Source organism: Macadamia integrifolia, unplaced genomic scaffold, assembly GCF_013358625.1.
Source record: "Macadamia integrifolia cultivar HAES 741 unplaced genomic scaffold, SCU_Mint_v3 scaffold1439, whole genome shotgun sequence".
NCBI classification, from domain to species: Eukaryota; Viridiplantae; Streptophyta; class Magnoliopsida; order Proteales; family Proteaceae; genus Macadamia; species Macadamia integrifolia.
The window spans coordinates 105853-120871 of record NW_024868204.1 but is presented as its reverse complement, the minus strand read 5'-3'; the positions used below and the strand labels follow the sequence as shown (position 1 = coordinate 120871).

The 15019-nt window shown below is 36.6% G+C and overlaps 1 protein-coding gene and 1 pseudogene across 1 annotated transcript; both read right to left on the bottom strand.

Moving 5' to 3' along the window:
* On the bottom strand, positions 1 to 1402 carry LOC122063740 (annotated as a pseudogene).
* Positions 1403 to 5523: 4121 nt separating this feature from the next.
* Positions 5524 to 7223, bottom strand: LOC122063742 (GDSL esterase/lipase At5g03980-like). The gene is made up of 4 exons (XM_042627446.1): positions 6754 to 7223; positions 6302 to 6660; positions 5915 to 6188; positions 5524 to 5815 (listed from the first exon to the last, which is right to left on the bottom strand). The coding sequence occupies exons 1-4, from the start codon at positions 7031 to 7033 to the stop codon at positions 5598 to 5600; spliced, it is 1131 nt and encodes a 376-aa protein (XP_042483380.1). The 5' UTR covers positions 7034 to 7223; the 3' UTR covers positions 5524 to 5597.
* Between the last annotated feature and the right edge of the window lie 7796 nt (positions 7224 to 15019).

The window sequence follows — 15019 nt, the reverse complement described above, 5'->3', positions numbered from 1 at the left end:
TTAAAATAAACAATTGAGTTTAGGTGTAAGATCTCGAATTAGTCAATTTGCCATGTTCCTGTATGCCCTCTCTGTCAAATGAATGCCATCCCAACTGATGTGTGTATCAAGAATGGGACACATTGTAGCTTCTAGAGCTCCACATACATTTCTCAGATCAAAATTATATTTCCCCCCTCCACTTCCACAACAGGCTTTTTGTAGAGAGTCCATGTCAAATCCTGAATTTAACTGGGAGGAAATTAAAGAAAGAACATTAATACTTAATAGCCATTCATGTTTCTGTAAAACCTAATTATTAATGTTTGTAAGATAGAAAAGGACTTACCAAGCAAAGGAGCTTTGTCAAAGACCCATTTAAATGCATTGTAATAATCAGCATAAACTATATCAACATTTGGGTATTCATCTCTCAATTGTTGCAAGGTTTATTGGAGCTGATCATTGCGAAACATTGCAAAGTTGCTTAAGCTTTTCAGACACTTGAATTCGTCGTAAGCTGCAGTATCATTGTTTTGGAATGCTGTAAGATAAATTGGGAAACACCCAATCGGGAAGTTCCCTGGAACTACCACTCGAGTTGCACCAAGCTTTATAACTTTCTGCATATCCAATTGACATTTAATTTAGTATAACAATTTGGTTATCAATATTACTATTAGTACAATAATAATCTGATTAATTATATGTAGCAATGGTGAAGAAACATACCATAGCAGTTGTTTTGATAGATTGAATAACATGAGGCACCAAACTCTGTTGTAGGTCTTCCATAGTTTTGCCTTGGAAGAAGGTATAATTATAATCATTACCACCTATCTCCCCCACAAAGAAAATTGATCTTTTAAGTTATTCCTCACTTTCTGTGTAACAAGTTGAATTGAGGTGGGACTTGAGCCAATGAAGTTGGATAGAGAATTGATATTGTTCTCTGCAAGGAAGGAAGAATTGAGGGCAGTCGAAAAAGCTACCGCAAAATTCACGCCATGAATGAAATCAGAATCCTTTTCTAGGTAAGGACTAAGAAGTGGAAGACGAAGAGACAAAGCTGCAAAGAAAAACAATTGTATAAGGTTTACAAATGCAAGAGAAGATAAATTGAGAAATATATATATAAAGAAAATATTGTTACATACCAAGATAGTCAATCATAAGAAGACCATTGGAGCATCGTCCCGTGGGCTGATTTCTAAAGAAAGAAATACCATAGGGAAGGTGGGCAAACACAGAAGCCGCCACGGATGAGATTGCCAGTATCAGATATTGAATCACCCAGATTATAAATGGCACTGGGAGAGCATAAACTGATTAGGGTAGCAGAAGAAGGAAGTCGAAGAAGAAAGAGAAAGCTGGATATCACAAGGAAGGAGAAGAAGATGAATAAGTTTGTTTGAGAGGCCATTGTTGCTTGCATCTACTGAGATGATGAATGAATGAGTGAATGAAGGTCACTGTGAGAACGACACATATTTATAGAGAGGATGGAAGAAGTAGGGAGGGAGTGAATCAGAGGTTGATTAGGATTCACACTATATCCTATTCCGAGTGGAGGAAGGAGCAGCCCCCAAGTCTTCTCTCTTGCCTCTCAAGCAAGTAATTCTCAAGGAAAATAATTTGACACAGCAGTATTGAGTCTATTGACCTTAGGATGTAACGAAAGATGGGCCTAACCTAAATGGAGAGCGGATCAGATTAACTTACGAGAACATTCTCGTATGTCCTTAGTCTGGGGATTTGGAATTTACTTTCTCTTTCTTCATTTAATAGATTCTAAATCCACAGATCAGGGACATAGGAGAATATTCTCGTATGTAAACCTGATGCACTTTCACTTAAATGGACCAGATAATAAAATGGGTGGAGAGGATCAACCCGAATCAAACCCATCGTATAATCAAGCGGTTAGGTCTTCCCTGTTTGACTAATAATTCCTTTCCTCTTTATTAATCAAATGTGAAAATGAAACTAAGTCGGGGAATGTACTACCACTCCCTTACACTTGGTCTATATTTACTAAAATTTCCTTGTCTTTTACATTTTTTCCTGATATATACTCCTCTGCTTTTAGACTTTTGCATCTCTTTCTCCCCTCCTCTTTTTAAGTACCCAAGATTATCCCTCATTTTCACTTTTAACCAGTTCATCCAGTTAATCTGTCCTTATTATTATTATTTTCTTCTTCTTCTTCTTCTTGCATAAGCGAAGGCAACCCCCCTCACCCATGCTCAGCCCCGCCCCTGCTCTGCAACCCCAGGTAGGGTTGAAGAGGCTACAGTTTACCACCAACACACCAATGTCCTTGGGCCTCACCCCTGTCTTCTCGGACAGCTCGTCCAGGCCACAAACATCACCGTCGACGCCTCTACTCTCCCTTCCTTCATCATCACTTTGAGTATGAACAACTAATCCCCTATCCTTGAAGACTCTGGGATCCACCTTTGAAAAGCCAAGCTTGCATCGTCGAATGTCCCCTATTTCCGAGCTTGATCTATGAATTCCTCTTTCAATACTTGCATTGTTTAGCAAATTCAATTTCAGTGTCCATTGACTTAGCCATGAGTGTAATTAATGATGAGACTATAAGAGATGGGAGGAAAGCAAGGGGTCACTCTCGTCAATGTAAGAATCCATTCTTTCAATTTCAAAGATCTCTCCTCATAGCACAGTTACTAATGAACAACTCTACAACCCATAAAGTCATGAAAATATATGAACACTTCTTAACAAATTACAGAGAAATCGAGAAGGTAGATAGGGCGGAAGCGAGGACGAGAAATAAAGTAGAAGGAAAGGGCGAAAACAAAGACAATGGGGAAAGGCAGAACTGTAGCAGAATGTTATGGGTCTCTTCCCAAAGTTTCATCCACTACTGCTCCTTGCTCAGGGTCCCAACATCGGTACTAAACACCGGTATCGTGGCCAGTTATTGTAGAAACGCAACCCTAAAACGATGCAGAAGATAATGGAAAAACAAACAATGCACACGGATTTTACGAGGTTCGGCAAGGTTGCTACGTCCCCGGTGAGATGAGATCCTGCTTCACTATCAATGGAGAATAGGGTTACAGCGCTCTTCCTCACACTTCTCAGTATTGCTTGCATTACAGAGAAAGAAACCCTCGCTATAAATATATAACGGAAAAACCCTAATCCGAAAAGTACACAATTGCCCTCAAATAAAAAATTCGAGCGAGGGGTTGCGCCCCCTACACCCCCTGCTATGCAGGGGAGCCTCCTGCCCCCCTTGCAACCCACACGGCCCGCTAACCGGCTAACGGGACCGCCATCCTGCTTGTCTAGGTACTGCACCAGTACTCCCTGGATTAAACTGCGATAGAATACAAGGCATCATACACCAACAGGTATATCCTATGATGAGGTAGTGGTGATATCCAAGCTTGACGTACTAGATGTTCATGGACTGTAGAAAGTCCGGCAGTTGACGAACCCTCACCTAGAAGGTAGGGGAAGGGTAGAAAGGAAATGGGGTGGTGCGTGTTTACTTCCATGGTGTTAGAAGGAGAAGAAGAAGAGGGACAATGGTAATATAAATAATAAAAAAGAGAAAATGGATGCAAGTGAACCAGTTACTAAGTGAAAGTGAAGGGTAATCTAGGTATTTAAAAAGAAGAGAGAAAGAGATGTAAAAGTCCAAAAGCAGGGAAGTATCAGAAAAAAAGTTGAAGGTAGGGGAGTTCTGGTAAATATAAGTTAAGTGTAGGGGAGTGATAGTAAATTTGTCAACTAAGTGACAATGATAGAACACCTAATGAATAGAAAAAATAAATTCCATATTTACTTCAGATTCATGTGCATTTAGATGGTTATGGACGGTTGAGATGGTGGAGATCTGTCCAACCCATATTTATACTTATACCTGTCAAATTTAATTCATCAACATCTCATTCATATCGTCATATCTTCCCTAGTCCAACGGTTCAACCCACCGAACTTTTTCAGCTTAGGTTACAGCATTTAAAATTGGAATTGAAAGTCAAATCGGGAAACACCAGTTCTATCATTTTCATTCAGGTTTTGCTGTTTTATTTTTTTGAGGAGGGTGGGGGTGGTGCATGCCCAGGTCTTCTCATCTGTCAGGTATCACGCTAAGTGTGCTTTAGCTGAAGAGAATTTGAATTCAGGAGGGTAAGATTCCACCATTCCAAAATCTTTACACCAATAAAAATCTTTGATTTCAAGAGTAGATTTTAATATCTAGTTTGTCGTGCCTAGTTTATTAGAACTCAATCTTTGCTCACTCGGTGACTCAATGGAAGACTTAACATAATCCATGTCATAATGCAATTGGCTTTATAGTTAGTTACGTTGAAAATTGATTTATTTAATATATCAATGTGTTCCATCATATTCATTGATAGTATGTCTAATGGATTCTTTGAGTTTTAAGTATTCAATCTTTACGAACATTCAATCGACATCGGTTAGTATTTCATCAACACCGGTTTCGAGTTAATCGATGTGTCACCCATGGCATCCAAGTTGCATTGGTCATCCAAATAATTAGATTTTTTTTTATGTTGGCTTATTTTGCTTTTTTAGCTTTATGAGTATTCAAGATGGGAGGCATATGTACTAAATCATGCATGATTGATCAGATATTAGTTCTTATTTAATGGTTATTTGCAAGTATGCTCAAGATTTATTGGCGTGCATAAAAAATTATAAAAATTAAAAAATAAAAAAAATAAAAAAAAATAAAAAAAATAAAAAAAAAAACTTCATTGACCACCTACGGTTGGAACGACCTGCCGTCAAGGATTTTTCCCACCAAGGTTAGGTTTGCATTGTCCTCTAGCTGATCTTCATGATCGATGTCCAAGGTGATGAAATCATCTGCCTCAGGGGGTGAAATTTCCAAGGTGTGTGTCATTAGTCATATATTGTATCCTCCATACGTCATTCATCATCTTCTTTTCCTTGATCCCACATTGGGCCAGAGTGCCAGACAAGGACCATCAAAGGGTTAGCGAGGCGGCCCGTTGGGCCACACTTACTTACTATTATTGTTTGAAAAAGGTGGGAACTAAGAAGGTCAAGGCTTACACTAGACCCAACTGTCTAGGCACCTACCTCTGAACCAAAAGTTCAACATCTCCTTCCTAAGAAAATTGCCCTTTTCCGCTCTCTTTTGCCATCAAACACAAGCCCATCAAATGAATCTATGTCAACGTAATACTGCATATTATATCACAGGGTTCAACTGTTCTGGGTTTTCTATGTCTACCCAAACTTTGGGCGGGATTCCTCATTAGTCCAAAAAACTTAAAAATAAGATAAATTAAATAAGTAAATATCAGGGATAACATGCTCCATCAGTAGATTGATTTACAATCCCAATGCTTTAGATATGTTTCCAACTTTGTAGGAAGATAAGTACAAGAAAAAAGATACAGCATGAGAACAAAGAAAAAAATTTGTCTTTACTAGTATGTGTTCTTCAACAGGGATACATCTAAAAAAAGAAAGACTAAGAAACCATTTAGACTAAGAAACCATTTTACATCTAAAAATAAATTTACGATCCATTGATAAGATCTTTTAAACATTTAATCACAAAATAATAAATGAAAGAAATCCTAAAATAAACAATTAAGTTTTGGTGTAAGATCTCGAATCAACCAATTTGCCATGTTCCTGTATGCCTTCTCTGTCAAATGAATGCCATCCCAACTGATGTGTGTATCAGGAATGGAACACACTGTAACCTCTGGAGTTCCACATACATTCCTTGGATCAAAATTATATTGCCCTCCACTTCCACAACAAGCTTTTTGTAGAGAGTCCATGTCAAGCCCTGGATTTAATTGGGAAGAAATTAAAGAAACAACATCAGTACTTGTCCATGTTGGTGAAAACACATTTAGTAATGTTAGTAAGATAGAAAAGTACATACCAAGCAAAGGAGCTTTGTCAAAGACCCATTTAAATGCATTGTAATAATCAGCATAAACTATATCAACATTTGGGTATTCATCTCTCAATTGTTGCAAGGCTTGTTGGAGCTGATCATTGTGAAACATTGCAAAGTTGTTTAAGCCTTTCAGACACTTGAATTCGTCGTAAGCTGCGGTATCATTGATTTGGAATATTGTGAGATAAATTGGGAAACACCCAATTGGGAAATTCCCTGGAATTACCACTCGAGTTGCACCAAGTTTTATAACTTCCTGCATATCCAATTAACATTTAATTTAGTATAACAATATGGTTATCAAGTTTACTATTAGTGCAATAATAATCTGATTAATTATATGTAGGTAGCAATGGTGAAGAAACATGCCATAGCAGTTGTTTTGATGGATTGAATAACATGAGGCACCAAACTGTTTTGTAGGTCCTCCATGGTTTTCCCTTGGAAGAAGGCATAATTATAATCATTACCACCTATCTCCCCCACAAAGAAAATTGATTTTTTAAGCTGTTCCTCACAGTCTGTGTAACAAGTTGAATTGAGGTGAGACTTGAGCCAACTGAGTTGGATAGAGAGAGAACTATTAGTTACTGGAGAATTAATATTGTTCTCTGCAAGGAGGGAAGAATTGAGCGCAGTGGAACCAGCTACTGCGAAATTTACGCCATGACTAAAATCAGAATCCTTTTCCAAGTAAGGATTAAGAAGAGGAAGACGAAGAGACAAAGCTGCAAATTAAACAAAATATGTTGTATAAGTAAGTTAATTAAGAAGAAATAGATGAAAATTGAGACTTCTAATGAGAAAAGTTTGTTACATACCAAGATAGTCAATCATAAGAAGACCATTGGAACATCGTCCCGTAGGCTGATTTCCAAAGAAAGAGATACCATAGGGAAGGTGGGCAAACATAGAAGCCGCTGGAGATGTAGTTTCACGGATAAGATTGCCAGTATCAGATATTGAATCACCCAGATTATAAATGGCACTGGGAGAGCATAAACTGATGAGAGTAGCAGAAGAAGGAAGGGGAAGAAGAAAGAGAGAGTTGGCTATGACAAGGAAGGAGAATAAGATCAATAAGTTTGTTTGAGAGGCCATTGTCGCTTGTAGCTACTGAAGACGATGAATTATAAAACTCAGATACACAACAACTGGACTGGTACGTGTTCTTATTTATAGAGAGGATCCAAGAACTTGCGGGGGAGTGAATCATAGTATCAATCTGAGAAGGAATTGTAATCAGAGGTTATTTAGGATTAATCCTTCTTCTCCCTTCCTGTGTTTTCTGTTACTAATTCCTTTTCCTAGTAGAGTAAGGAGAGTGCCCAAGTTTTCTCTCTTGCCCCTCAAGTAATTCTCGAGGGAAATGATTTTTGACATTTATGTCCAAATTTGACGCAATAGAGAGAAGCATATTGTAAGTGGGAGTGGAGCATTCTGAAAAGGGTAATTTCGTAATATTGTTCATCTCTTTCAGTTTCCTTTCCATTTGTTTATTTTTAATTGAATGGTTTTAGGAAATACCTTTTTTTTTGATAAATATTTTAGGAAATATCTTGTTGTCACCAAATTTGGTGATAAATTCGTTGTACCCATAGTTTTCATTTTACTATTTAGAAGAATGAAGTGAAAAACCCCATCGTATTGGATACTTAGGAAACGCTCCAGATTGATCACATGTTAAATTTTAACCGATATCATGTATACCCATGCTTCCCCATGCATCCCTCATAATCTCATACTTTCAAATTTTTTAAATATTTTTCAGATGGGAGAATGACCTCAACCCACTTTGGCCCCAAAACCATTATTCATGCACAACCACCTCATCAACCACTTGACACTCAAGTCTCCTTGCCAATTTTTAGGTTTCATTAATGATACCAAAGAGGCAGACCTCATCAATCATGGCAACGTGCATGTCTAGATGCTTTCATGGAATATAATTTTCCAAGAAAGCAGTGAACAAGAAGCAGAAGCCATAGGCATCAACAAGGAGTCTATATGGCATGAAATGTAGGTAGTGGAGTGGTTGACAAAGAAAAAGGAGTGCATAAAATCATGGATAAAATAATTTTACATTTTAACAATTGGATCTAGATAAATTGCATATCAAAATTGGTATTTATTTTGGCTTTGCCTAATGGCAAAGGAAATTAAATGGAAGGGAGGTGATTTTTTAAACTTAAAAATATTATTTTATAATTTTTTTCTAACATAATGTATAAATTATTTAAATTTCTTTCTATATTTTGTCTAACATAATATATGTATAAATGGAGTTAGTGTAAAATCTTTGGTGTTTTCAGTAACCTTCCCTTTATTTGCCCTTGCTACCAAACAAAGCCTATAGGATCGAGTTTTCCTTCACCCATGAGCCAGACCGACGGGCCAGCCTACCCGTCGGTCCAGACCGGTGGGCCAGACCGGTGGGCCAGACAGGTGAGCTGTCTGACCCACCTGAGAGGCCCCGAAGGTGATTCTTACGTCCGATTGGACCCAAATCGGATGTGCGACCTTCTTTTAATGTTCTAAACATGATTTTGTCATCGGATCTCGTTAATTTTGATCCAAAATGGTGAAGTACTAACTCCGCTCAATCATGTTAGGTTCACCAAATCCTACACGTTTCATACCGGATCTCACCCGTACTGAACGGGAATCCTTGTACACTACAGGTAAGTGGGGAGAGAACGTTTGGCCTTGTTTCAAGGCATTGTTTGGCATTCATTTAAATGTATCTAGTATAGTCATGCCATCATGAATATGCTATGTAGATTAGTCATCCTCACGTTGTTATGCATGTGTGTTATGTTACTTTCTAAATGCCAAGTAATGAGATGCTTATGTGATGAATGTTAACATCATTGTGCATAATGCATTAATAGACTAGTTGCCGTAGTCGGCTTGGACACGAGTGCATTGGTGGCTCGTGGTATGGGACGCGGTGGCACTATGCAATCGTACTATTGTCATATAGGAGCATGCGGTTTAGGATTTTCACCGTCCCGTGCTACGACCCTTCCCAACAGGGGTTAAGGTGTTGGGTTATCATTTGGGGGGAAGCAGTGGTCGCGGTTGTCGAGTCACTGTGGCGGTTAGACATAACGCCCGGCGGGTCATTAGGACAATCGGCAACCCCGGTGGTATATTCAAGAAGGTCAATCGTACTGCTTTTAAATTGCTGGAGTCAGCACCTTTAATTTCAGTCATTTACTTTTCTGTTAAGAGCCGGTGGTCGGTATGTTTTTACTTTTCCGAGTACTCATGGTGGGCCTTCTCCGACAGCCTTATGGGCGTATCGCGGGATGGAGTTCGCGGCTCGTACCCGGAGTATACGTGCACTGTGGCTATAATAGCACTAAACCAAAGACTTAGTAATGTTGCTTAGGTGGATGTGATTTAAAATGTATTGCATGGCATGTAGTGCATATGATTTTGTTTTGATGTGTAGACTGTTGTGTGGTCCATCTTACCACTTACTGAGCTAGTGAGCTCACGGGTACCCCCCTTTTTAGATGATTTTATAGGTTATACATCTGAAGAGCATGGGGTGGGTCCCACAGTCGAGTTCCCTGAAGAGGACTGGTGGGCCCCTGAGGAGTTAGGGCACGGCACTGATTACTAGTGTGAGAGTTGTGCTGCGGGACCGCAGTTCTGATGCCGAGCTGAGCTCCACTTTTGAGGCCGAGCTGAGCTCTACCATGTGATGCCGAGCTGGGCTTAACCCTTGATGCCGAGCTGGGCTCTAGCCTTTGATACCGAGCCGAGCTGTGTACTCTGATTATTTTGATAGTTTCCTTTATGTACTTGATACGTGAATTGTACTTTTATTGTGTAAATAGCATGCCTTCGGGCCCACATGTATATAATTATTGTATCACAATTCGGGTATCAAGTATTATGGGATTATTCACAGGTAAAACTTAGTCTTCCGCTGATCTGATAAGTTTTTATTAGTTGTGTGTATACTGTGGTGGAATACAGTATCAGATGATCCTGGCAGGTTAGGGTTAACCGGTGTTAACCCGGTCACTGGCCCGATTCAGTGTGAACGAGGTGTGACATTTATACTCAACCACCTCCCTCCTCTTATCAAATTTAAAACTCTATTATCACTTTAACTTCTCTTTCATATCATTCTCTTTAATCTTTAGTCCTTAATCCTCCATGATAAATGCAAAAACGATTCATAGAGATCGATGAGCATGCATGATAAACACTACAAAGACAAGTTTTAGGCATACCTGAATCCATGGATTAAAAATAACGACTCCTTAATGTCTTTTCGTATACTTATTGTACAACACGATCAATGTTGGTCTATTCTACCCTCTTTCCCTTTTTTGCTTTAGGTCTTTAGCCTCACTTAATAGGTTAGTTATAACTATATGTAGGGGTGAGGATAGGGACCAACCCTGCAAGAAAATTAGGATATGCTCCCCATTAAGGAAACAATACTTAGATCCACACATAGTAATACATATATTTCATACCATTAAGATGTGCTAATAGAATCCAATATCTCTATAGAGATCAGTTACCATTATTGGATCATTTCTGCTTACTCAATCTATAGTCAACACCACTAAACTGGTTTTGAAAACAAATCTCGGACTATGCTAACTCACCTAATTAAAAATCTTACAATCTCCCACTTGGGCAGCATATGTCACAAATTTTAGATTTTAAAACGACTCTCCGGTTTAGATAAACTGAATGTGGCCACAAACAAAACACTGTTGACTAGAGTGCACCTTAAACCAAATGTCTTGGTCCGAATGAGAATTACAAACACCCCACTGTATTGATCATCACATCTAAAGCAACATGGGACCAAACACGTCAAAGTGCTCATAACCTCACCGACTTGGGCTAAACAATATGAAAGTGTGGTATGAAAATAACATCCAATGGTGATCATCATGCCTATTTCCAAATTGGTCCAGGCTAGGAAACCAAATGAGCCTTATGAGACAAATACAGAATGTCTCATTAATTACAAGCTTCTCCCAAACGCTCAAGCTTCAATCGAAAAAGCTCATTGGAACAGGGTTCGAATGTCCCAAAACACTTTTACTGGACCTCAATCAATCTAGGCTTTACTAGTGACAGAATATGTATATGTGTGTGTGTGTGTGTGCGTATTGACTGGAACCTCGAATACCAAATGAGGTAAATTCACCACATATAACCTCAATTTTTTGAAGGAGACAAATAAACAAATAAAGATGCATGTATATTCTTGAGAATAATGATAATGCATCATAAATATAAAAATAAGTTGAAACAAATTGAAAGTCGGATGTAACTAAATATATGAGCAAAGGTCCCACTAATAAAATACAGAAAAAGAACTAATAAGTCTCTTATCAGGGACATACTCTTGGAAGACTTTTGGAATCAAGTCCTTAATCAGTGGATAAATAATTATTTTATCTTAGTAATATAGTTCTACAAGAATTAATGATTCATAAACTTACTCCCACTAATCTTTAGATAAACCTATTTGATTTCTCTTCTTTTCATAAAGAACTTTAGTTTGAACAAAATTAACAATCATTGGCTTGGAAGGTCTATCAATTTTAAAATTAATACTCAGAAAAACATTAAAGGATTAGTTCTAATTTTTTAAAATTGAAACCATTCAAAATTTTAATAGAAAATAGATAGGAAGCCAAAGCTGGCAAATATAATCATACATATTTACCAAAATATACAATATGCAAGAACAGAAGACATATTAACTTTCCAACAATATAATTAAACCTGACTAATTGGGTTATTAATCAGATTTATAACAATATAGTTTTCAATAACTGTAGGAAAACATAAACTGGAGAAAAATCTGACAACATTGGGGTCACACTTATGGTGGCATGATAGCCCAATACGTAGTGGAATCTTTCACAGGCAAGGCGAGATGCTGGAAACAACACCACTCTAAAGATTCCATCACCTATTGTGATAAGACAAGAACCTCGAAAGCTATGAAGGCCAAAATGTCACCCTCACACTATTAAGCGAAATCGATCAAACGAAGACTCAATTATAGTGGTAATAGCACATCATTCACCATATGGTCTCTTTGACTGCAACCCATCCCAAATAGTCAATACTAATTTCACAATCTCAGTAACTAACCCACTAAATAGAAACCTAATCACTGAAATTATAAAAACCTATAAACTTTGATTGTTTACCAAATGTCCGTAGGTTTAGATTTGGGTGCAAACAACAAGATGGACTATTTCAGTATTTAATTAAAAAAAAATTCAACATAAGCCTACAAAAGTAACCCATTGTAAACCCTAATAGTCAATATGGCAACAGCATAATTTAATAGTTATCAAAGTGAGTTCATTCTTAGTATGACAGTTGTATTTTCAGTCATTACCATAAATAAAAAAAAATCTAAATATGATAATTTCCTATAATGACAACATACTAAATATGAAAGTTCATAACATTTATTCATAATAGTAATAAAAACACATGAAATATGTTACCTTATCCATAATACATAGATATAAGAAATTGTATACAAGTTTGATCTTTAGGCCCAAATAACTTTAATATATAATAGAAATATTTGCCTATAAACTTTAAAGTCAATCATAATTAAGCTTCATAATTTATGTATGTTAACATTTCATTAGTTGATTGGGCACATGAAAATAACTCGTTTGATCAAAACAACAATAAATCATTAACAAATAAAAGTAATATGGACTTAGATCCATATTAAGTGTAAATAACTTAATGGGCATTATACTGATAAATTATTAAAACTTTAATAAACTCATTTAAATCATTTAAATACGATATATCTATTTTATTTCAATGAATTTTTAATAAAATTATACTTTATTATAAGTACACGAATGACATATAAATTCAAAGAAAAATTAATTCAAACAATGCACTTGTGACATTTTGAATCATAATAGGGTGTCAAAATTTATAATTATGTGCCTCGTGACGAAATTTGATGTTATGGATGATAAATATAACATCGAAGAAAACATCGAAATACTTCAAGTTGTTTTAAAATTCATGAAAACGACTAGTACAGTGCACATAATAAAACATGTATAATACATCTATCACCCTCAATAGGATAATAATTTGCTCTCCCACTAATACAAGAAAATGGGACTAGATGACCCAATAAAAATACCAATTATAAGAGTCAACATCAATTCATATTAGAACTAAAACTAACTGTTGGCTTGAACAAATAGGGTCAAAAAGTCAACAGTATAAATAAAAATACAATTCTGAAGCCTCTATAGAATAAAGACAACACTATACCTGTTCCAAAACAATTATGGAACACAAAATATGTGTCTCATTTTTCATGTTTTAAAATCAACCTTGAACATACATCCACTGGTTGAATCATAAACAACATTTCAGAGCATATAATTCCATCCTCCCATTGGTTTGACCAGTTAAGTAATTATCCACAACATCCCAAGTACATGATAAAGTGACATCATGATGACTAATGGTATTTTATTATTCACAAGGCCTTGGGACTTTCAATATAATTGGTTCAAATCTGAAAAACTTCATAAGACATTATGTGAAATTGACCATTGCCAAATATGACCATTCCAAGTGATAAAATCCTTCACAATCTCACAATGATCAATAACATAATCAATTTTCAACACATTAATCAATGACCTCTTGGTTCAATGACTAAATACAAATATAATAGATTTTTTTTTTTTTAAATATACTTACCCGGTCAAAGGGTCAACGATGACAACTTTTCCTAGCGGGTTTTTCGACGATGCATTGGAAAACCCAAAATTTTCAATTTTCGGGTCAATGTGTCGGGTATTTGGATTGACCAACCTGATCGGTTTAGTCATGGCACAATTTTGGTAGAACCAATTCATCTTGATTTTGGGTTGGTTTAGGATTTAATCACTTTAAGGGGATTTGGTCAAGACATTGGATTTTATTATTATTATTATTTTACCTATGACACAATACCAATGCCAAGTCTCAAACGATCAAGTGTAGGATTGGTCTCAACCAATGTCGATTCAAATCATTGAATCCAATCAAGCAATGCTTGAAACATATGTGTTCAACATTACAATGGTCTACAATCTAATTTGGTTTACCAAACCAGATTTAATTTGGTTCAATTCAATCTATTTCAAATTAGGCCCATAAACTTCAATCGATTACACTTAAATAAATATGGGATTGGCCCATTAACATTAAGGTAAATTAAAAAAACCCAAAACAAACTTTCAAACACCCATAAGCTCAGCCCGTTTAACCTTAAAATAATAATAATTTGGAGGATGGGTCTTTGGATCTATAACCCTACCCTTCATCACGGACCTGCAAAATCAGGTAAGATTATCTTGGAAAGTCAAAATTGGGTATTTTTAATTCTGCTATAACATGGACTACATAGAAGCTTCTGAGAATAATCTGAATCCACACAGATTTTTTATGACCATTTATTTCAAACAGGTTGGGTTTGAGCCTCTAGTGTGTAGCTTTTGAGGTAGTTGGAAGATTTTCTGCATTTTTGCTGAGTTGCAGGCTTTATTACCCAAATGGTCTTTGTTTATTCTATTCCATTCTCGTTTTCGCCCTCTTCTTCAAGCAATCTGTTTCTCAACAATAGTATAACATAGGATATGTCATACAAGGGTACCAAGCTCAATAAAGTTTACTATACAAGTAAAAAAGGATACATGTGTGAATTCATTTATTTTAAATTCCACCATCTAATCCAAATCCAAATCCAAGCCAAAGCCCAAGCCCAAGCTCAAGCCCAAGAGCCCACCATGTTTTCTTTAATGGATCAAGTCTATGGGCTTAGCCCATAACTTAATAAATACATATTAGGATTGAGCCCACCAGTCCAAACTAAAACCAAATACAATTTAACTGTTGGGCTTGAGCCCATTACAATTAATTTTTTTTTTCTTTTTTTAAACTTAAAAGGATAATCTTCAGCCACTAATAACCCTACCGCCCTTTTCCTTTCTTCTCCAAAACACTGCCGCCGCTAGTTGTAGGTCGGTTTTGTCTTTTTTTTTTTTTTTT